The 22,969-nt window shown below is 38.0% G+C and overlaps 1 protein-coding gene across 2 annotated transcripts in view; it reads left to right on the forward strand.

Annotated features, from left to right (window-relative positions):
- The window catches only part of ANTXR2 (ANTXR cell adhesion molecule 2), a 301,029-nt gene that overhangs the window by 213,703 nt on the left and 64,357 nt on the right, over window positions 1-22,969 (forward strand). For both annotated transcript variants that reach the window (XM_077476177.1, XM_077476176.1), the window contains exon 17: window positions 1,971-2,051. In XM_077476177.1, the coding sequence (XP_077332303.1) occupies window positions 1,971-2,051 (81 nt within the window). The remainder of the gene's footprint in view (window positions 1-1,970; window positions 2,052-22,969) is intronic.

Raw genomic sequence — 22,969 nt, forward strand, 5'->3', positions numbered from 1 at the left:
CACGGTCATTGAGAGATGTCCTGGAATGGGAGCAGAAAGAGGACAGTTGGGAGCACTGCCAGGCAAGTCATTCAAGAGGGATCCATGCCTGGGTCAGTGAGTGAGAAGCACAGTTTGAAGCTCTGGGAGAGACATGTCAGGATTTGGATGTGGAGCCAGAGGGAGAGACTGTGGTGTTGTTTTGGAGTCAAGTCGTTGCATCCATGAGGGCCGAAAGGATTTGCATTGGACGTGCTGGGATCAGTAGTCCTCCAAGTGTCAGTTAGCACATTTATTTCTTTCAACTAAAACGGTTGCTACCACAAAGGGGTCTGCAGACCCCTGCCTATAAAGGACTATTATGAAAATGTTAGGACTTATTCAGAGTGAGGCCTAGCCATGTGCTATAGGTGACAGGAACCTAGATTTGGACATTGAAGTGAAGCAAGTGATCTCAAGTAGTGCGCTGGAGGAGATGTGCAGAGGAAGGGACTGTCAAGTTTAGATTCAACCAACATTGATTTCATTGAGAAGTATTCATTATCTGGGCACCCCATGTCCATTTTCCCCATCCAAGTTTAATCCCCTAACAAAAACAACAAAGACAAACAAAAGACTGTTCATTGTCTGGGAAAGTGTACCAAAATGGATGTCTGACCAGCAGGGTGAGATGTGTGGATGCTAGAACATGTAGTGACCCCATGAGGGCACCGCTACATATATATAGGAAACTTTGGAAAAAAAACATTCCTAATTGACTCCTTATCAACCCTTACTTAGACTTTTTAAACATATTTTTTAGCATTAATATTTAAGCTTTTGTTGCATTTTCATTAATTTTGTTTGATTGTTTTTTCAGTGTCATAAACAGGCCCTTTTTGTTCATTCATAAAACATTTCCATGCTTTGTACCAGAGAGTCACTTTAGTGTCATTATAAACAGGAAAAATTATAGAATAGAATACATGCTTTTTAGCTACAGTTTCAATACTTATTTGAAAATGAATTCTGATAAAATTAGAAAAGAATGCTTTTTTTTCATTTTGTTGCGTATTTATGTCTATAGATTGCATAGAAAATAAAATAATTTTTGCAAAAAATATTGCCAGATAAAAGCCTAGTTTGCCCCCCCCCCCCCAAAAAAAAAAATTGATGCATGACTTCATTATCATACAGTATATGGGTACTGGAGCTGAAATGGTTAATAATTCTTCCCTATTATATACGTAGTGCCACTTTTTTTTTCTATTAACTTAATTTAAAAGAAGAATTTCAGGCATGGTGTATTTTTACATAGTCACATTGGTCCAGCTTGGACCAATGTAACTTTGCATATTCCATAACTGGGTGAAGCCCTGGAGGGCTGGAAATCACTAAAGTAGACACTGCTATCAGTGATCTCCAGTTGTTTCTGGGTCTAGTGCTGAGCGGCCAGCCTAATTACTTACTAAATACCAGAAGTAGGCCACTCAGCATAGGCGCCATTCAGAGAATCCATTAAAAATTTTACACACTAACCACACAATGCGATTAAAAAATGTGATTACATAACCAAATTTCAGGTAAAAAAATTCAAATAGGTAACTAGATGACTAAAGTAAATACAGTTATAATACATATGGTTTGCATGGCATGTTTTAATATATTATTTACAGTATTGGGTATCAAAATACTGTGCAGGCAGCTTTCCATCTGAAGTCTTTAGGGCAACTAAAACCCAGATTTCTGTCTTTTTTCATTATATTAGCCATTCAGCCCCCCCCCCCCCCCCTCTTCATCTCATTCAATCAGAGAGCACTTTTAGTCATTCAGAAAATGCAAAGCATTCTTTAAATGGCATCCATGCTATATACTAAATATTACCCTCACGTTTGTTGTTCAGTTTTTCAGATATACGTTTACAAGCTTTTTATAATAATCCATATGTGGGTTTTCTATTGCATACTGCTCATTATATTAAAAATAACCCTTATCTCCAAATCATTTTAAAGGGTCGACTTGATGCACTGTGGGCACTGTTACGAAGGCAGTATGACCGGGTTTCTTTGATGCGACCTCAGGAAGGAGATGAGGTACTCAATAATTTCATACAGCATTGTACTTAACCTAGAGAATACAGTATGTTGTTCTTTAGTTATGTGAATATATCTTTTTGAAACCAAAACCTAAAGCTTCAGTCCACCATAACTGATACTTTAGTTATAGATGGAACCTGGTGGCTGAGTATCCTCCTGGCTTCTTATATGTCTTGGACACTCCAACTGTAAAATGTCCCTGCCAGTTTAACTCACCAACATATACCAAAAACTGAAATAGCCATTGAAAAAACATTTACTTCAAATGAAACAAGTAGCAAAAGTATGTTCTTTATGTACAGTGGTTGTTTTAAAGTTTCTTAAACCTTCTTCTGTCTGGCATTTTTGAAGACAATGCAGTAATATAAAAATAAGCTTCTAATAAGACTTAGGCAGGTAGCATAGGCAGTTTAGGCAGTGTAGGGTCGGCAGTGTATTCAGAGAGGAAGACAAGGCTGAGTGAGAAGAAGAAGAGTTGAAGCTGTTATAGCTGCAAAGGGTGGAGCAACTCAATATTGAACCGTACGGACTAAGACTGGGATGCCATTGAAGTTCTTGTGTGTGTAAAGGCAGGCGCCCCAGTAATTTTGGTAATATAGTGTTTTTATACAGTATATATGTATGTATGTATATATAATGTGTGTGTGTGTATATATATATATATATATATATATATATATATATATATATATATATATATATATATATATATATATATAATGTTCCAATATTGTTTATTGCTGCCTATAGTAGTAGCACACTGCAAAAGCTAATTATTGATTGCACGTAAATATAGACATGTTAATTTTAAAATGCTAAAAACCCTCCCTGTCCAAACTATTCTTTTTTTCTGTTGAGCTAAAACATGCTCTTTGTAGACTTTTCAGACTGCTGTACTGATGCCATTAGAGCAGCAGGGACAGAGGTGGCATTCTCAGGGTGCTCTGCACTTGAAAGAGAGGCTGTGGGATCTGTCATGATTTGGCACAGGCTAGAAAGAAGCTATCTGGCCACATTTCAAATGCCTTGAGTTACTCATAAGTTTAATACTGATGGATACAACTTAAAAATGAAATCATTGCCTTTGTAGCATTGCTCACAAAAAGACTGAAAGCAACTTGTTTTTCTGACAGGATACAAAAAAAAAAGCATTGTCACTAATTTATTAGCTAATGACAACTAATTTCCTGCAGTTTTCTTTTTTATCTTTAATTTTTACAAAAAAATTGACATGTTGTCAAGCTGAATAAATATATCAGAAATATATAACAATGTGCAATAGGCAGAGTATTATTTATTTATAGTAATCATCAATGGACTACAGTATTAATTGAAGCTTAACTAGTCTGTATCAAAGGCAAGAGATGCTTCACGTTTTCACCCCCACCTCCCCATTGCACACTCTCCCTCTGCTCTGTTAGTATCAAGTGTGGCCCAATGTTTGAGAAGGCCGCACACAGTCTAGTCACAAACCAGGAAAGTGCTTTGATTGTGGATGGAATTCCTAAGAGTCATACATTTTTCAGCTGGCAAACCGCAAGGTTATGGAAGCTGATACAGGTGCGAGCTAGCAGGTTGCCTCTGACATCTGTTCAGAGCAGAGGCGTGGGTCTTCACCAGCCTGCAGCGAGGCTGCTGGATTGTCAGCAGATGTAGTTAAGAGTGGCAGAACAGTTTTGGTCTCACACTTGCTGCCTGGGGGGCTTAAACACCAAAGGTAAAGAGGGGGTGGACACAGCTGTGCTCCCAAACTTGCCTGAGGCACAAATAAAGAGATCTAATATAGTTTGACTCTGTTGTGGTGAGGAGACTAGGACAGAAAGCCACTTCAGAGGCAACTTAACGCAACAACATCTGCCGCCAAGTTTCCAGGGAGTGACAGGGGACAGCAGGTACAGATCGAAGTCCCCACGTAAACAGCCTCCATTAAGCCATGAACTCTTTTGATGGGTTTCCATCAAACATGCTGGAGTCTGCCGCAGGAGTTGGTATTGTTTTCAAAGCGGTGTTTTGTTATGTGCACTAACAAGGTAATTTATAAATGATGCATTAATAGGAACTTTTGCTTATGAAAAAAGTGATTGAGACAGAACAGACTATAAAAAAGTAAGAAAGTAATTCAATAAGCCTGTCATGATTAAAGTCTCTATAGAGCCATTTTGCGTCTGAGGTCACAGTAACCTTCAGGTTATATTACTTCAATGAACTATTCATTGCCCATATACCCATGCCTCGATAGTAATATATTCAACTTCCAAAAAATCAGTTATGTTTCACATTTTGTCACATTTTGTTCAAAAGTCACCAATGTTTTGACCAATAAGACTATGTACTAAACAGTACTAAACACAAAAGTACCAATGTTTTTTTCAGTGTCTGTATCTCTAATCCATTATCTTAAGGAGTTGTAAATGTTTATTCAAATTAATTTTACATTCATCCCTGTATAAGACAGTGTAGTCTATATCCAAACAGTGTAGAGATACACTTGCCACCTGGTAGCAATTGCTTATCCCCTACAAATAGATCTCTGAGTGATTATAGCATTTTCTTCTGCTGATTTACATATTTGCTACAACACACATACTTTACCTTTTAGTGTTTTTGTTTAAAAGTATACAGATCATTCTGACGTTGTAGTCAAAATTCAGGTACTGAAAATGACTTATAAATACAGTAAGGTGAAAATTCGTTTTTTTTTTCTCTTCTTTTTTTGGGGGGGGGGGGGGGGGGGCTTATTACAGTTGTATTTGCTTCAGATCTTGGAACATATTGCTGCAGCATGTAGTTATTAAACATGTCAATAGACAGGTGACACGGTAGAATAGAGTACATTATTACTCTGCCAGAGGTGTCATGAAGAAATTTTGTTCCCAGGAACTGAGTTTGGATAATCAAACTTAATTTTTATGCACAATTAATATTATTGTACATGCAGTGGGCAGCACAGTGGCTAAGCGGTTAGCACTTCTGCCAGGCAGCACTAGGGCCGTTGGTTTTAATCTTGATCATGGCACTACATGCTCAGAGTTTATTCTCCCTGTGTCTGTGTGGTTTTCCTCTCACACTCCAAAGACATGCTGGTAGGTTAGTTGGCTCTTGCCTAAATTGGCCCTAGCATGAATGTGAGTTCAAGAAGCTGAAATTGTAAGCTCCTTGAGGGCAGTGACTGATGTGAATGTGAAATATATATGCAAAGCACTGCATAAATTGTTGGTGCTACTTAAAAGAGAAGTTTTTTTTAATTTTTTAATTCATATTTACCTAGGGCATCGGCCCGGTGCTACATCTGTCCCCCGGCGGCTCTAACACTGAAAACCGAGTGATCGAACACCACTGATCGCTCAGTTTCACAGCTCCCCAGGCAGAAAGCTGGTGACTGTCAGTCACAACGCTCTACTTTGCCCCCTCCTCGCTCACTGGAGCACTGGGCTGTGGAAGGGCGGCAGCGGGCGGCTCAGGCTCCCAGAGGCTCGCTGAGAGGCTGACCGGGATGCCAGTCCAGAGATTAAGGCAGATCCCAACTCCATGGTCGTGGTTTTTGCCATATGCTTTCACTGGCTAGATTATTATGCCTTTGGAGAAAACAGGCTTTCTGGTAAATCTGGATACTGCAAAATTAGCAAGTGTCAAGCACATGAATTATTTGTACCAACACGTACTATAAGCATGAAATACTCAGTGTAGTGATACATACAGTATATTGGGCTATGGTTTATACCATCACCTTAACTATGACCAAACTTGGAATAGGATGCTCTGAATAATGGACTTCTCACCAATTGGATCCAATATAGAGACCATCTTGGAGAACTGGACCTAATAAGTATTTACTCTTTCTGAAATATTGAACAAGTTCCTGTTGTGGAACCTATATGGATTGCCTTGTTACATCATTGGAGCATCAAGTTGAGACCCTACAAGTGCAGTTTGGAAGGATTGTGTTGCTCTTACCCACAGTGCGAGGGTGGCAGTCAAAGCATTAATGGACAATCCCTGGCAGCACTATACAAGCATGAACTTGTTGTCTTAGCATAGCCAGTTGGCTTACACTAAACTAAGCTTTGACAAGGGGCCCCCTCTAGACCACTGCAGCTGTGCATTACATCCATACTGATACCCACCACTAGGGATGAGCCTGATGTTCGAGCCAAGCGGAAGTTCGACTCGAACATCGGGTGTACACCTGTTCGCCGATAACAAACAATTTTGGGGTGTTCGTGGCAAATTGGAAAGCCGCGGAACACCCTTTAAAAGTCTATGGGAGAAATCAAAAGTGCTAATTTTAAAGGTTTATTTGCATGGAAACATGTGCCACTTTACAGGCATTTTATAGACACCCCCCAGGTACGAAATTTAAAGGAATATTTCACTTTTATTGTTTCACTTTAAGCATTATTAAAATCACTGCTCCCGGAAAAACGGCTGTTTTTAAAAAAAAATTTGCATTGATACATGTCCCCTGGGGTAGGACCCAGGTCCCCAAACACTTTTTGTAACAATAACTTGCATATAAGCCTTTAAAATTATCACTTTTGATTTTTCATGTTTGTGTCCCATAGACTTTAACGGTGTTTACGTGTTTGAACAAATTTTTTTCCTGTTCGCATGTTCTGCTGGTCAGTTCCACTTGTTAACACCAACGTTTGGATTTTTAACTATCCTGTATTCTTCACAATGGCGAACTCATGATGCATGATCATCCACACATGTGATAATTCAATTTATGCGCTGTATGCATTGGATCTTTTAGGATCACTAGGTCACTCTATATGAAATGCTGTTATTTTCCCTTCTGAGCCCAGAGGAGGTTCAAATGCGTGTTTAGATTGGGCTTAATTGCAAAGTTGCATGCTCCAAGGTGAGCGTTCACTACCTAGGGGATGACTGAAGGGAGGACACCTTGGCACTTTTGATCACCTACCAAGCTGTTTTTGTGATTGCATGGACTACTCAGCATATTGATTAGAAGCACAGCAGGACACTTTGTCTGCACATGAGCACTTTAATGCCCTGTACACACGGTCGGACATTCCGACCACAAAATCAGTCGGATTTTTTCCGACGGATTTTGTCCTAAACTGGTGTTGCATACACATGGTCGGACAAAGTTGTCGGAAAATCTGATTGTTCGGGAACGTGATGACGTTCGTTCGTTGATTCGTTGATGCTAGTAGCCAAAGGCTTTGGTCTTGTAATTTGATCTGAGCATGCGTGGCACTTTGTCTGATCGGAATTCACTACAAACGATCAGAAAAAGTCCGATCGGATTTCTTTGTCGGAAAATTTGAGATCCTGTTCAAAAAGTCAGGTAGAGCCCACACACGATCTAATTTTCCGACAATATAATCCGATCTGACCTTTTCCGTCAGAAAATCCGACCGTGTGTACAGGGCATTATACTTGCTATGTATTTTTAACATACATTATATGGACTTTTACGTACCTTATGAATTTATATATTTTTCACATGAGCACTTTATACTTACTGTGCATTTGAGTTTCCACTCCCTTATTTATTTACTAGCACTTCACCATTGATGTTATGTATGCATTTGGTATCCAATTATTGGGTGTATAGCGCATATTACCTGTACCTTATACCTGTATTTTATATTGATTCAATATCTTTATACAGTATCTATTTACATGATGAGATCATATTTATACCACAGCGTAGTATTTACTAATTTATGTTTCCATGATTTATGAGACGTGTTTAACGCCAGCAGCTTTCCTTTCCCTACATATTTAGTGGGCATATGGTTAGTGGTGGTTCGCAGGATTCTTTGTTTTTTTTAGTTAATACTCATCAAGACTCATCCATCCCAGCAATACTCATCAATGCTCATCCATCCCAGCAATACTCATCGAAACTCATCCATCCCAGCAATATTCATCTATCCATCCCAGCAATACTCATCCATCCATCCATCCCATCAATACTCATCCATCCATCCATACTCATCCATCCTCAGCCATACTCACCCATCCATCCATACTCATCCATACTCAGCAATACTCATCCATTCATACTCAGCAATATTCATCCATCCATGCTCAGCCATCCATACTCATCCATCCATCCATACTCAGCAATACTCATCCATCCATCCGTACTCAGCAATACTCATTCATCCATCCATACTCAGCCATACCCAGCCATCCCATCCACACTCAGCCATATCCAGCCTCAGCCATACCCAACCCAGCCATACTCAGCCATACCGGACCCAGCAATACTCAACCATACCCAACCCAGCCATCCCACCCATACCGAGCCATACTCAGCCATCCCAGCCATACCCACCCAGCCATACCCAACCCAGCCATACTCAGCCATACCCACCCAGCCATACTCAGCCATACCCAGCCATCCACATTCATGGCTCAACCATGCTTAGCTATCACCATCCATGGCTCATCCATGCCACTACAGCACCTCAAAGTGTAGTAGGTAGTCAAATTTGATTTAAAATGTATGTCCTTACAATGCCTGATGGTGCTCTATGCATGTTGGACCGCTGTATGTGGACAGGCTGTGTAAAAGTCTCACACATGTGGTATTGTTATATTCGGGAGGAGTAGTATAATCTATTTTGGGGTGTAATGTTTGGTATTTATGTGCTGCATGTTAGAAATATTTTAAAAATAGACAACTTTATGTAAAAAAAATGCATTTTCATTTTCTTTCCACATTTTACAAAAACTTATAGAAAAAAATGACATGTTCAAACGCCTTGTTATGCCTCATAGATTATATTTTGTGTATACACCACCATAATGTGGGGTGAAACACACCATGGGAGGAGCTTGTAGCCATCAGGATGCTGTCCCTTCAAGAAAACTAAGGAAGCTGCCACAGGCACCTATCAAATGTTTCTGACTATGGCCACCCTTTCCACCCAGCTCCTCCATTCATAGAAACCCTATTACAGTTTATATGAAGAAAACACAATCTCTGGATGGTGTAGGTAGATCTATTAATCATCCACCCATCCTCCATTCATAGATCATATTTCATTCATAGAGGCTGTAGTACTGGCTTCTATGAATGAAGAAAAACCTATACAACCAATGTGACACTGCGCTGTCAAGAATTAGCAGCTAACACGTTAAACATGGATATTTTTAGCACAAATGTAGTAAAAAAATTTTATAATAAAGTGTAGCGCTAGGTAATAATATTAAGGATCTGTGAATCCAAATATTGATAACAAAACAAAAGGAGAAGAAAAAAGTATATGTGTTCCCCCCTTATAACATTACACACAACTATATGAGTGCATAAAATTAGTATAATACATAGCAAAATAAATGAATTGAATGAGTGTAAAGCAAATATAAAGAAAATTTATATGAAAAGTTCATAAAGAAAAATCCGAACTACAAAGTGAAGATGCCTGAGGAACAATCCAACGGTGCTTCTTCAAAAAAAAATGCACCCAAGTGCTGATACCACCACCTTAACGAATGCAGGCTTACCAGAAATTATTGACCCAAATGAACATATATTCACGGGGTTGCAAGTGCTTGTTGCTCCGATTTGGGGCACAGACATTCAAATCGCTGAACAATTAGTCACACCATAAGGAATACCTTTCTCCAATTCTTGGACACATGTAATCAGGACCAGTAAAAAGAGATCTCCGACAGCCACCAAAGTCAACATAGGATAGAAAAATATGGCCAAAATAGCATAATACCGTTTAAAATAAAAAGTATTATAAGTATAGTAATGAACTCATATTTAAGTAGTCATTCAAGCACTTATCAATAAAAACTGAGCAGTAGTCAAGTCTACCCGACGCGTTTCGTCCGCTAGGACGTCATCTGGATTGACGACATGATATAAACCTTTGATTTCTAACAGACCAGTAATTTCCCAATTACAGTAACTAGTTTAAGAACATCTCATGGTAGTGTAGAGTTCAAATCAGCAATATTAGCAAGTATCCAGCAGGAATCGTGCAATAAGAAAAAGGATTTATTTACTAATTGACAACATTTTTGGATTGCTCATGGTCACTTTCTTAACCTCCTTAGCAGTATTCCAGATTGTGGCTCAGGGTTAATTTTCAGTACCAAAAGCATTGACCCCAAGCCACACTCGGGATCGCATCGCAGGATCCAGGCAGAGTTACTTACCTTGTCCCCAGGACCCATGTCTCCACTCGATCTATCACAGTGCCGAACTCCGCTCCCTGCAAGCATTGCAATGCATGGGGACGGAGCACGACGTCAAATTCAAAAAGTGAAAAACACACAATGCATACAGTACACTGTAATCTTACAGATTATATTACTGTATCAAATTATTTCACACTCCTTTTGTCCCTAGTGGTTTGTCCAGTGCCCTGCATGCATTTTAATATTGTAAATACTGTTCTTTCTACCTGGAAACTGGAGATTGTCCATAGCAACCAAAAAGTGTCCCTTTATATCAAAACTGGTTTTAGACCAGCTAGAAAACAGCGATAATAAATTGGAATCACTTGCAGAATTGAGTGATAGTGATTTGTGGGGAGATCCGTCATCAAACACTGAAAGTAATGACAGCGACAATTCTGCAACTGAACACATTTCAGTGTTTTTGATTTGATTAAATTATTGAATAATTTTTATTATTATATTATTATTTGTTATAATTATTTATAGTTATTTACTATATTATAATTTATGATTTCGTTTTTCAAACTTTATCATACACGGCTTGTCTATGAGCCTCTCGTTTGGACAGATTTAAGTGTGTTATTCCTAAGAATTACAGGCCTACAATATAAAATGGGAAATTTCCATGAAAAACATTGTACCGCTTTGAGCATCAAAAATCTGACATAATCATACCGCCAGGGAGGTTAAGGTGGAAATTAAATGTGAAAATAAGAACAATATTTCTTGAGTAATTTACACACTAAAAGGTTTTATTTTTATGTAAAGGTGGTACACATGTATTCATACTATAGTTGAGAAAAAGTAAAAAAAAAGTATTACTGAATATAAGAAAACTAAACAAAACTAACAAGTAACCCATATAACCCCTATATGGGCTATTTACTTTTCAGGGAAATCTTTGTTTTACAAGGAAATTTTACCTTAGTTTCATGAATGTGAAGCATACCCAACAAGGAGGATAAAAATGTTATTTTTATTTGCACATAATTGGATGATGGAAGTCAGGAGGAAAAATTAAAAATAAATGTCATCAGTCAGTGTGTCTGATAACTGCCACACCAGTTATATCGTGACACTGTACTGATCTGGTGACAGTATGTAAAAAAAAAAACTTTAAAAAAACTCACTGTGTCTCTTATTAAATACCCTGGAGTATCTACTTTCCAAAAAAGAGTAATGTGGGGGATATTTGTACTGTTCTGGCATTTTAGGGCCCCAAGAGAAGAGATAGGCCATAAGTACATCAAGATGAATCAATTTTCAAATATATAAACCATAGTTTATAGACTCTATAACTTTCACACAGACTAAATAATATACATGAATTTGGATTATTTTTACTAAAGAAATTTAGCAGAATATATCTTATGCTAACTTTATGAAGTGTGTCTTTTTGTCATTGGAAAAATAAATAAATAAGAAAACCCAGTGGTGATTAAATACCACTAAAAAAGTGATAACGACCGTATTTATCGGCTTATAATAAGCACAGGCGTATAACGCGCACATTCATTTTAAGAGGGAAGTTTCAGGAAAAATTTTAAATTAGGAACTTTGAAGCAAATAAGGGTCAGTGCCCATCTGCAGCCTCACCATTGCCATCAATGCAGCCTGATCAATGCCCATCTGCAGCAACACAATTTCCATCAATGCAGCTTCATCAGTTCAAATCAATGCAGCCTCGCAAGTGCCATCAATGCAGCTTCACCATCGTCTTCAATGCAGCAGCCTCACCATCGCCTTCAATGCAGCAGCCTCACCATTGCCATCAATGCAGCAGCCTCACAATTGCCATCAATGCAGCCTGATCAATGCCCATCTGCAGCCTAAAGGGGACAGGGAGGGGGCAGGAAGAGTGCCAACAGATTAAATTCAGTGGGAATCTCCTATGATAGACAGAAGAGTGGACCAATGGCAGCCCAGGAGACGGGACTTCCTATTACAGAGGCCACCAAGTAAACCGGATATTCTCACTGCTCGTCTCACTCCCTCCCTGTCCCCTCCAAGGCAGCTAAAATTGAAGTATTGGCATATAACATGCACACGCTATTTGCACCCGATTTTCATGGTGAAAAAGTGAGTGTTATACACCAATAAATACAATAATTGGTTTAGGTATAGTGCTGCATGACTGAGTAATTGCCATTCAAAATGTGACAGGGCTGAAATCTAAACATTTAAAGTGTTCAGTATTAAAGAGGTTAAAGTGGCCCACCATGTACTGTAGAAACATTTGAAAGGTTAGACAGCAGGATTGCTAATATTATAGTTTAAGTTGTGGACCTGCTACTTGACATTGCTTGGCCTGTAGTATAGCTACTTAGCATTGATTCCTATAGTAAATAAGAGTGATATATATTTGTATTATGCCCATAGCTGTCAGTGTATATAGTCACATTGTACAACCATTTCTAATTTCCACTGCTTAATGCAGTAAGTAGTAAATCTAATAAGGGCTTGGCTGGCTGACAGGAAGATTAAATAAACAGATCTATTTTTGTTTAGCGACCTGACATTTTAAGGGAAGCCTAGCACGATAATATGGATTAAAATGCTATGTCTCAACAAATTTTTAATAATAACAGCAGTTATATAAGGTGCCTCAGCCACTTAAAACAAAAATAAAGTAATAATTTATACAAGTATTTACCAAATTGTATAACGGCTTCATGGACAAATGAAAGGGAACAGTATACCATCAATGTGTTCCATCCTCTTTCGCGGCCCTTGCAATAGTAAAAATTATTATTGTCTTGAATTATTGATGATCACAGAAGCTGACAAATATACAGATAACTGTTCACACATATATTCACATAGTTTTGAAGTATTATAATAATTTACCTGTCAAAACAACTGGGAGTGAAACAATTCAAACCCGCAGACAGTTCATGCAAAGTCATAACAATTTGTCCAATGATGTGACTATCTGGAATGCCTTCTCGCTCATTAGTCCATTTTTGGACATGACTGGTTATGCTCAAGAAATGGCAGGCTGAACATGACAATTTAATTAAGCAAGTTCCCTATAAGAAAGACATGACAGCTTTAACTGTCTATCATGCCAAGATGTATGAACTAGTCCAGCAGCTCTTAACCAGATTAGTCTCTTTTCCATTAACTGCTGGAAAGTAGGGCAGATGTCCGAGCTGCTGGTTGTAAATTTGATAAAGTCTGCTGAGTTAATCTGGAAGCTTTACTGATGGAGATGGCTGTGGATAACAGGATTAAGGTTTCACAACCTTAGTGTTCATCACCCAGGGGAAAGGGCTCAGTGGGTGCAGGGTGACTTGTGTTGTTAATCCTGATTGTCAAGAGATTTTAATCTATTGTACTAATTATGTGACATTCACATACATCTGATGTTTTTATATTATAGACAAAAAATTATAAAAAAAATCACCTTTTCCAGAATTTTTGTAATAAATGTAATTGTGTATGAATATGTCTCGCCAACATGTACTATATGTAACAAGTAGTTTCAATAAAATGTTTGTCCAAAATTCAGATAAAATACTATAAGCATTGAAATGATTATGTTATATTAACAAGTTTTTCATTTCAACTAATGACTGTCAGTCTAAGATATGTCTAGGTTCACCATCAGTGACAGGGATATGAATCAATAGTCTTTGCTATTGGGGGAAAAAAAACAATAGCTTTCATAAGACTAACTTCATATAATTTCAGAAACAGTACTTAACATATTATTTTCAAATAGATCTCAGTAACAAATATTAATTGAAATATTTTTTTTTAATATGTTGGGGGCGTGGCCAAGACTGGCATGTCAGAGGAATCATCTCTCACAGCTCCCGGTGATAATCCTGTGACCATTCCTCCTCCAGCCTACCTACCTTACCCTTACTGATCTATGCAGCAAGACTATATCACAGGGACCCCAGTGGAACCTCCACTGGCCCTCTGCACCAGGGAGATAACCCAGAAAGGACAGTCAAAGACTGTGGGTCTGTAAAGCTAAGATGGTGCCATGGCATTCTCAGTGAAGGGCACACTTCGTGGCATGGACAAGATGAAGCACCTGGGACCCAAAACAAGTAAGCTCACCAAGCCCCAGGGCAAAAATGCTCCCAAAGACATAATATATTATGCCCAAAAGATGTCAGGGACCCTGGGGATAGAGCAGCCATCCCACTCTGAGGGGACACAGCAACAGCAGCCAGAATTGCGGGCAGCCACTCTCCCTGATCAGTGGGCTTGCTGGCTCAAGCAGTACAACTTCATCTTTACTGCTTGCTATCTTTGATTAGGGGGATCCCCTTCTATAAGTTAGGATGCAGTTCTCTGGCTGGGAGACAAAATATTGATACAGATTGCAAGGAGAGCAACTTGACTCAATTGTTGGATTTACAAATATTGAACTTGGATAGAATCGGGCAATGGAATGTAGTCGAAAGTGCTAATGTTGCCCTGTTGGCAGTGTGCGGTTGGTATACAGTTTTAGTTCACCTTTCTTTTTTCCCCATGTTGTGCTCACCCAGACAGGGAGTAGCACTTTACTTGCTGCTCTCTGCAGGCCAGGATGCTGGCGCGATGCCCAGAGCCAATGGCAACAAGTGAAATTCCATACCTCAGAATCCATATTCATCCTGACACTTAATTTCTTCTACCTTTCTCCATGGCAAAGGTTCCCATAGTCTCTTGGAACGTTAGAGGACTTCATTCTCCTTTAAAGCACACTATGATCCTTATGTGCTTAAAAAACTTATACCTGGGGTACTTTGCTTCCAGGAAACTCATTTGACAGCAGAGACAGTGAGTTCTCTACGATACTGGGTGTGGGAGAGCCTGCCACTCCACACACACACACCTCCTACACCAGGGGGGTCAGTCTTTTGATCCACAGAGCCCTGTAAAACCAGGAATATGATAGACAAGGACAGTCGCTATGTCTTTATTCACTGTCAACTTAATACATTGTCATGTGTGTTAGTATGTGTTTATATTCCTCTGCCTTTTACAGTGATGGTGCTCCGACTCCTGCTTACAGTCTTAGATGACATTCCAGATGTACTGTTTCTCGAAATTGGAGACTTTAATTGCCGGTTGAGGATAGACATCTGGCCCCTAGGCCCTCTGTCCTCCCCAGGGGTACTCCCCTGGTGAAGTTGTTGCAAGAGGTGGGCTGGATGGATATCTGGCGACACCGCAATCCGGGTGTCAAACAGTTACTTCTTTCTCAAAATCGTATGGCTATTTATGTAGAATTGACCTGGGGTGGGTAAATTGAGCATGCTGCTGATTTGGTACATAGACCCCGTAGTGTATCGGACCATTCTCCATTAGTGGTACATCTCCTAGTAGCTCCACCAGCTATGTTACCTAGAGCCCTGTGGAAATTGAATGCCTTCTGGCTGAAGCTTTTTCACTCCCATGAGGGACAGCAGGGAGCGCACGTGAGTTCTTCACATTCCAGGATCCTAATAACTCGAAATGAAAATGAACAAGGTTAAGCATGCTTCCTCTGCTCTTAAGGGGGAAGGGGAATCTCAGGTTCAGGCAATGGAGCAACTATACATAACAAACCCCTCTGATTCATCCAGGGAGGCCTGGCAAGCTGCCCAATCTGCCTATCAGCATTTGTTCTTCTCCTCAGCCAAAAAGAAGAGATTATTTTCCAGGCAGGCATTCTTTGAGGAGTGTGAGAAAACCAGCTGCCTTTTGGCACAGATTGTGAACTCCCATCAAAGATCCCCTGCCATAGGAGCCATCCAGTCCCGGCCGGGACCCCTGGTATGCCAGCCTGAGATGATCTTGCAGGAACTTGCTAGATGCTATGAAACTCTCTACAGTCCTGGAACTGCCTACACCCAAGAAGATAAAAAATAATACAGTACAGCGCAATAAAATTAAGCAAAAACAGTCCATATCATCATCGAATTGATGGTAAAACAGTGCTGTAAGTAAACAGATATGAAGAGCCTCCTAAGGTGCAATGACGAACAAAGACAATGAAGCAGTGATTGTAGCCCCCCCACCACAGATACTCCAGCCTCTCACCTCATATACTCGACCTATAAAAGGTCATACAGCAGTTAACCCACACCTGGGGCACCGATCTCTCATAATCCAGCCTGGACAATCTAGTGCTCTCCGTTTAAAAGTTTATTTGTAAAGTAAAAGAGAAATCCAATTACAAGCAAAGCACTCCGGACGAGTGCTAGCACACAAGCATGTAGTAAATACAGCTGTTTTCAAACCAGGAAGATGGGCGTGGGTGACGCCAGATGTAACTCCTCCCCCTTGTACATGTTACATCCTGTGGGCGGTACTTCTTCAGCGTGGGGTTGAATGTCCTCATGTCCTATACCCATTACCACCTCCTTTAAATACTTGGGGATTCAGGTCACATCTAGGCCGAGGATCTACATTCACCTAAATATCTTCCCCCTCCTCTAACGGTTTAGGGAAAAGATTAAAACATGGAACTCTCTCCTCTTGTCGGATGCGGGCAGAGTTAAGTTAATATAGATGATACTCATGCCACAACTGCTGTCTTTTGTTCATAATGCTCCCATGGTTATCCCTTTAAAGATATTCAGAATAGTTAACACCATTTTCCGCAGACTCATTTGGAAGGATAGACCCCCTAGAATCAAACTGGAACACTTGCAAAAACCTTGGTTGGTTGTATTACCTGGTAGCACAGCTGGTTTTATAGGGACAACATTTGGTCCCTTGTTTATATGTCTTTGTAAACTTTTTTCCATAATAAATTATATATTTTCAAATTTGTGTTATATTATACTTGTCTGGAGATGGCCGTTCAATGCCCTATATCCATTACCTACTTTACTTATATTTCAATACCAGGGTTGGCACTCCATGACAATCATTATTTCAAATGATTGGTGGGTTTTTACTATATATTTATATACATATATGACTCCATTCTATTTTTACTTATTAGTATTAACTAATTTGTAACATTAGGTCATTTATGATGGCAAACTACAGCTTTTATGTATATTAAGGCTTAATTAAGGCTTAACCTATTATGCTGTTGTTAAAAAAGAAAGAAAGAAAGAAAGAAAGAAAATCATTGGCATTGCTTGCAAATGTACTTTCATTCTACTGAAAAATACAATTAAAGACAAAGTTCAACAAATGTTACAATTGAAAATATGAGTTTTCTGAACAGGACCTACATTGTCTTTTGTCCTTTTAAGCCAAATAAAGTTTACCAACCTGTTCCAGCCACATAGACAGAGAAATCCAAGAGGGTTTAGAGCTTTGTAATGGGCATTAAAAGGTTTACAGGTAAATATACCTGGGTAAATAATATATGTGGATTATAAACCCGTGTTTAATGAGAGCCATATATTTATTGAAAGTAATAAGTGTTAAACAGCAGTATTGCAAGAAACATTTAAATGTTTTATTTTTGGTTGATCAAAAGAATCTTCCAAATAGGTAAGTATTAAAGGAGAAAGTAGATTATGTAAGATTTAAGGCTGTGTAATAATATTTATATTAGTGAATAGGGTATACTTCAGCCACTTAAAGATTTTAATAGTCACCAGTGTGTTCTGATTAAGTGACCTCAGCTCCCCTTGGCAGATCGACAGTGATCATATGTGCTTGATGAAATCACTGAAGCATTTTATTAGCCAGGTTGGCAACTGTCAGAGTTTTGGGATAGATACCAACTTTAGCACATTCAGAATGAAAAATGCTTATTGGCAGCCATGGTGATACAATGAGAGGATGGCTTATATGGAGATATTACAGTCATAGCCCAGCGAGTGAAAGTGCACAAATTTCACATTGTTGTAATAATGCATATTACAAACTTAATGGGAATGGCTAAATATCTTCAAACTTTGTTTCTAATGGATTAAGTTACAAACAAATAATAGTCATTGAGGACTAAAAATGCTATCCAATTCTTCCTATTCCTAATCATAGCTATTTTCACCAAAAAAAATGAATAATCTGACATTTTGTGAAAATATAGAGGTAATTTAAATTTTATGAAACCCGTGTGGATGGCCTAATAAAGATATTCCAACTGTGTGTTTGCAGTTTTAAACCATGGACTATGTCATATATAGTTCATCTGCAATTATTACTCTGTGAATAATCCAACACCATCAGCCACGTTGCCAGTACAGATAACTTTTGCAGCCTCTGAACTTGGCCAAAGGAAACTAGAATGAACATTTTCAAGCAATTTGGCAGGAATTTGTGTTATGTTTCTAAAAGTGCAAGTAGACTAAATGTGAAAAAAAAAGAACTTATGGTTTTGAGCGGGAAATGTTGCATAACATACTGCTTTCAGAACTGAATAAACTCTTTAAAGTGTCATCATTCGGCACTGTGCTACTACTGATGCATGCAAATAAAGGATATAAAGTACCGCTGTACATTTTACCAAAAGGGTTGAACCCAGTTATGTTTTCAGTAATAACAAAGTTAGCTATTTATTGAATGTAATCCAAATAAGGAAACAAATGGATAAAAGTAATGAGGATTGTGGTTATTTTCCACTTTGGGAAACAGTTTCACATCACTTTTTTAAGAAACGTACACATCTAATGATGCTGAAATATTAAGTTACAATTACAATGTTTAATTTTCAACTGTCAAAAGACCATGCTTTTCTGTATGCAGAAATGTTGGTCAATTAGAAATAAATTATTCACCCATGCAATAATCTCTTTCATAACCAAGTTATCAGAGGCAGTCGTCTAAAGTATGCCTTGAAAATGATGAAGGATTGCATTCTTCATATTATAGGTGAACTTTATGCCCCTGTGCACCTGGGTGTCAAATCTCTGTGCCTAGCACATGCTCCTGGCTACTAAGGAAAAAAAAAGATTAATTTGGCTGGACAGCTAAATGAAGTAACACTCTGCAAAAAATCTACTTTACATCATACAGCATAAACTTACAATAAACAGAGGGATTGAGGGAACCAACTAAACCTACATGGTTTAGGAGATATTTACTAAAAGACAGTCACAGCAGTCTATGGCGCATGCGCCGTAGACAGCGGCACGTAGGCGCACTATCGCCGTTAGAAGCATGCCGCTGCTAACGGTGATATGCCATTAGTGGCGGCTCCTGTGCGCATGCGCGGGAGTGACGTCATCACTGCTCTGATGCTGTGAGTGGCCGGAGCAGCGATACCCGGAAGAAGATGGATGCTCCAGACTACAGTGAACAGCGGTGACATTGCTGGCTCCTGTGTCAGGTAAGTGACACATAACGGGCTACTATGCGATGCATAGTAGTCCATTATGCTTTCCCTTTGCAGGGAGGCAAAGAGGAAGTAACCCCATCAGGGTTTACTTCCTCTTTAATTCTCATTCATGCAAATTACTTACAGTTGCTCATAAAAGTAATTTCCTGTAAGAGCTCCTCCTTCTTTTGCACAGTTATTAGATAGAATTATCCATAGGCTGCATATTTTCCAGACCTAGTTTCTACTTTATCTGCTTTATTCAATAACATATTTTCTCAATGGCAATCTATAATCAATTATTTAAGAAAATATAATAATCAGATAGCAGTAGAATTACACAGTTTAGTAAATTTGCTCTTAAATTTGTCCAGAGAAGTGCATATTATTGTGGTTATTTGTTAAAGGATTCTGTTTAAAGATAACCTAGCCTGTGATCACTACAAAACCTTCTTCAGATAAAGAGTTATGTAATTTATTTTACAGTTGTTTATAGACTTTTTAGTTATAGTGAACCCAAGTTTACGTCCCCCCCCAAATATGCCTTTTTGGTAAATAGTTTTTTTTATGTTACAAAACAGTTAGGGCCCTTTATTGTGGATAGATTTTTAAAGCAAACAATTTTATATGATTTAAATTGTTAAAAGTTATTTTTTATAAGTAGTAGTAGCCATAGTGTTAGGAATGGTTATTATTTTTATTATTTTTATGGGGACCTGGTAAATATAATAAAGGTAATTGAAATTTAAATGTGTATGCATATTAACTTATTTCACTCATGCAAATACAGTGTTTTATTAAAATCAATAAAGTACTTTTACGTAAGATTAGTGTGTTATAACCACAGTTCTCTTTTGTTGAGCTCTTCTACTTCTCTTAAAATATTCATATTATTTCATTTGTTTTTGCAAAAAAATACAAACATGCAAGTGATATTTTGGGTTTGAGCTTTACTTGTGTAGATTGTGCAGCTTTGGGGTCCTAGCAGACTTTTCACCTGGCTTAATATTGTATTCTTAATATGTCAAACATAGAGAATCAATTTCAATGGAGAGTAGTATGGGCTGGACAGTTTTTCTATGATCTCTCCTAGTTTTTGTTCACCACCAACATTTCAAAAATGTATTATTAGAACACCGATAGTGGCTTCACTAATAGGAAGTTTTTCTTTGATATTGGAATTTCTTAGTAAACACTTAATGGTTGAGTGGTTGAAGAGGTTGTTAATCTCTTCAACCATATTGGCCTAGATGCAGTGGTGGGCAAAGGAAGGTTTTTTTCATGAGTGTAATCTGCTGCAGCCTAATGGTTTGTCATGTCTGGATGTGTTTTGATCTGATATCATGACTTGTGTAAACCCCAGAGACTAACAAAAGACCTAGCAAAAAACAGCTGCTTATGAGTAACCCAGATTTGATATGAGAGAGAACATTGGCCATGTAACCTGTGGCATAGATAACATGAATTTAGACTAACCTAAAAGGTATCTAAAGACTAAACATGTTAAAAAGTTTTGCATTGAGTACAGAATATCTGTGTCCCAGCTGTAGAGATTCACCCTCTATGTGTCTTGCTTACCATTGCCACCAGCAACAGAAAGCCAAAGGAATCCTAAAGTTTTGAGATGTTGTCAAAACAGGAATAGAGAAAAAATCTTCTAATAGGGTCACCCGTTCTTCTGACTACTATCTGAGAGAGGCTTTCCCCTCACTTTGGAGAGATTTTCTATCATTATCACCAAGAGAACATAAACAATAAGTTTTAATCATTTACTTATATAGCTCAAACAAAATAAAATGTTTTGTATGCAATTTAAAAACAAAAAAAAGAAAATATAGTTATACATTTTTTTCTGTTGGGTGTTCAGGTTTTTTTTTTGTTGGTTAAAGGGACCAATATTACTTTTCATATGACAGCTCTGCTTTAAAAGATAACTAATCTGGCACTTTCAATTAGTCTCCGAAAAATATAGCATGATGCACTACTTTTACTGATAATATGTCCACATATAAGCAGGATGTCCTGCGGCCTCCTAGCTCTGTTTCTGGCCATTGTTGGGAGGCAGGATACATGGGTTGCTTTGGACTGAATAAGCAACATACTTTGTACTTATTGTTTGTATGATGTTACATAAAGAATAACCATTTTTAGCTGGGAAAGGAAACAAGGAGAAGGCAATTATCCACTCAACAACACAATAATTCCAATGCTCTACAAAGGTGACTGACAACAATTGGTTAAATTACCCTGTAGCAAAGCAGTTCATATTACCCACGTTGTTCTAGTCTTCATGTACCTTTTAATGCACCTATGACTTCCTCATGTCTCAGGGCTGAACTATACCTGAAATTGTGATGGCTAACTACATAAATTCAACATTTCCAATACAGTGTTGTCATTGGAGTTAGTTGTGGACAAAGGGTTAAATCTAATGCTCATAAGCGATTAAAATCTCATGTGTAGTTGAGCCCTCACGGTGGAGCCTTTTTTAATCCAGAAAGACACTCTCCGGCTCATAAAGATAATTGATGACTCATTATAATAAATAAGCTCTAGGGCATATTGGGTAGCTAATTTATGCTGCATAACCCTGTATAAACAGTCTGCTGCATTTTCACCCAAGAAATGCATGTTGTACCATCTTCTATAGCAGAAACAAACTCATACCTGTTATTTTAACAATAAATGCCTCATAAAAAGAGTGCTATACAGGCAATTAACATTCATAATAAATATAAAAATTAACTCTGCTAATTGTTCATAATTATGTGTGAGGAATTTGCCTTTAGACATTGCAGTCTAAATGTAACTAAATTAATAATGTATCTTTGTATGCAATTAGTTCATACTTAATCACTTCTCTTATGAGTGTGTGTTTCATATGTTAGTTTTCTTTTTATTTGTAGCCTTTTTTTTGTATGAGCATTTTTTTTTGTACATAAACTACGTGTTCAGTTGCATCTTACATTGTTGATGTTTAGTACAAATCAGTCTCAGTATTGTGAATGAATATTAAAATTGTGAGCACTTTGCACTTTTTGAGCAAGATATTGGTATCTATTAACCAATTAAATGCATAGCAAACATATAATTTACTCAGAAAGACACTACTTTTAATGTCAAAATTATTTATAAATTAGGTGTAAGTTATTGCCCACAATATGCATAGCATTATTTAAGTATTTATCTTATTTCAATAGAACACATTTTTAAATATTAACACAGATAAAATTACACATTTCTACTCCGGACTGTGCATGAAAAACATTCCTTTGCTTAGACACTTCTTTCTTTTGCTTCTTCTTTCCTTTCTTTACAGAAGCAGCAACAGCATATCAATGCTGCTTGTGGCTGGGTAAATTTATAGCAATTTCAGCGCTTCAGGTGTTTTTTTTTAGCCATTCTGCCATTCTGCCCCTGCAAAAAAAAAAGAAAACTTAATAACTCTTACAAGCAATTCATTTGCAAAATTAGAACATGAGAATCTAAGATGGGGGTGTAAGGTAAAGTTGGCAATGTTCTATAATATTATATC

The sequence above is a fragment of the Lithobates pipiens genome, unplaced genomic scaffold (genome assembly GCF_037356315.1).
Source record: "Lithobates pipiens isolate NorthernLeopardFrog02 unplaced genomic scaffold, aLitPip1_a1.2 Scaffold_13, whole genome shotgun sequence".
Classification (NCBI taxonomy): domain Eukaryota; kingdom Metazoa; phylum Chordata; class Amphibia; order Anura; family Ranidae; genus Lithobates; species Lithobates pipiens.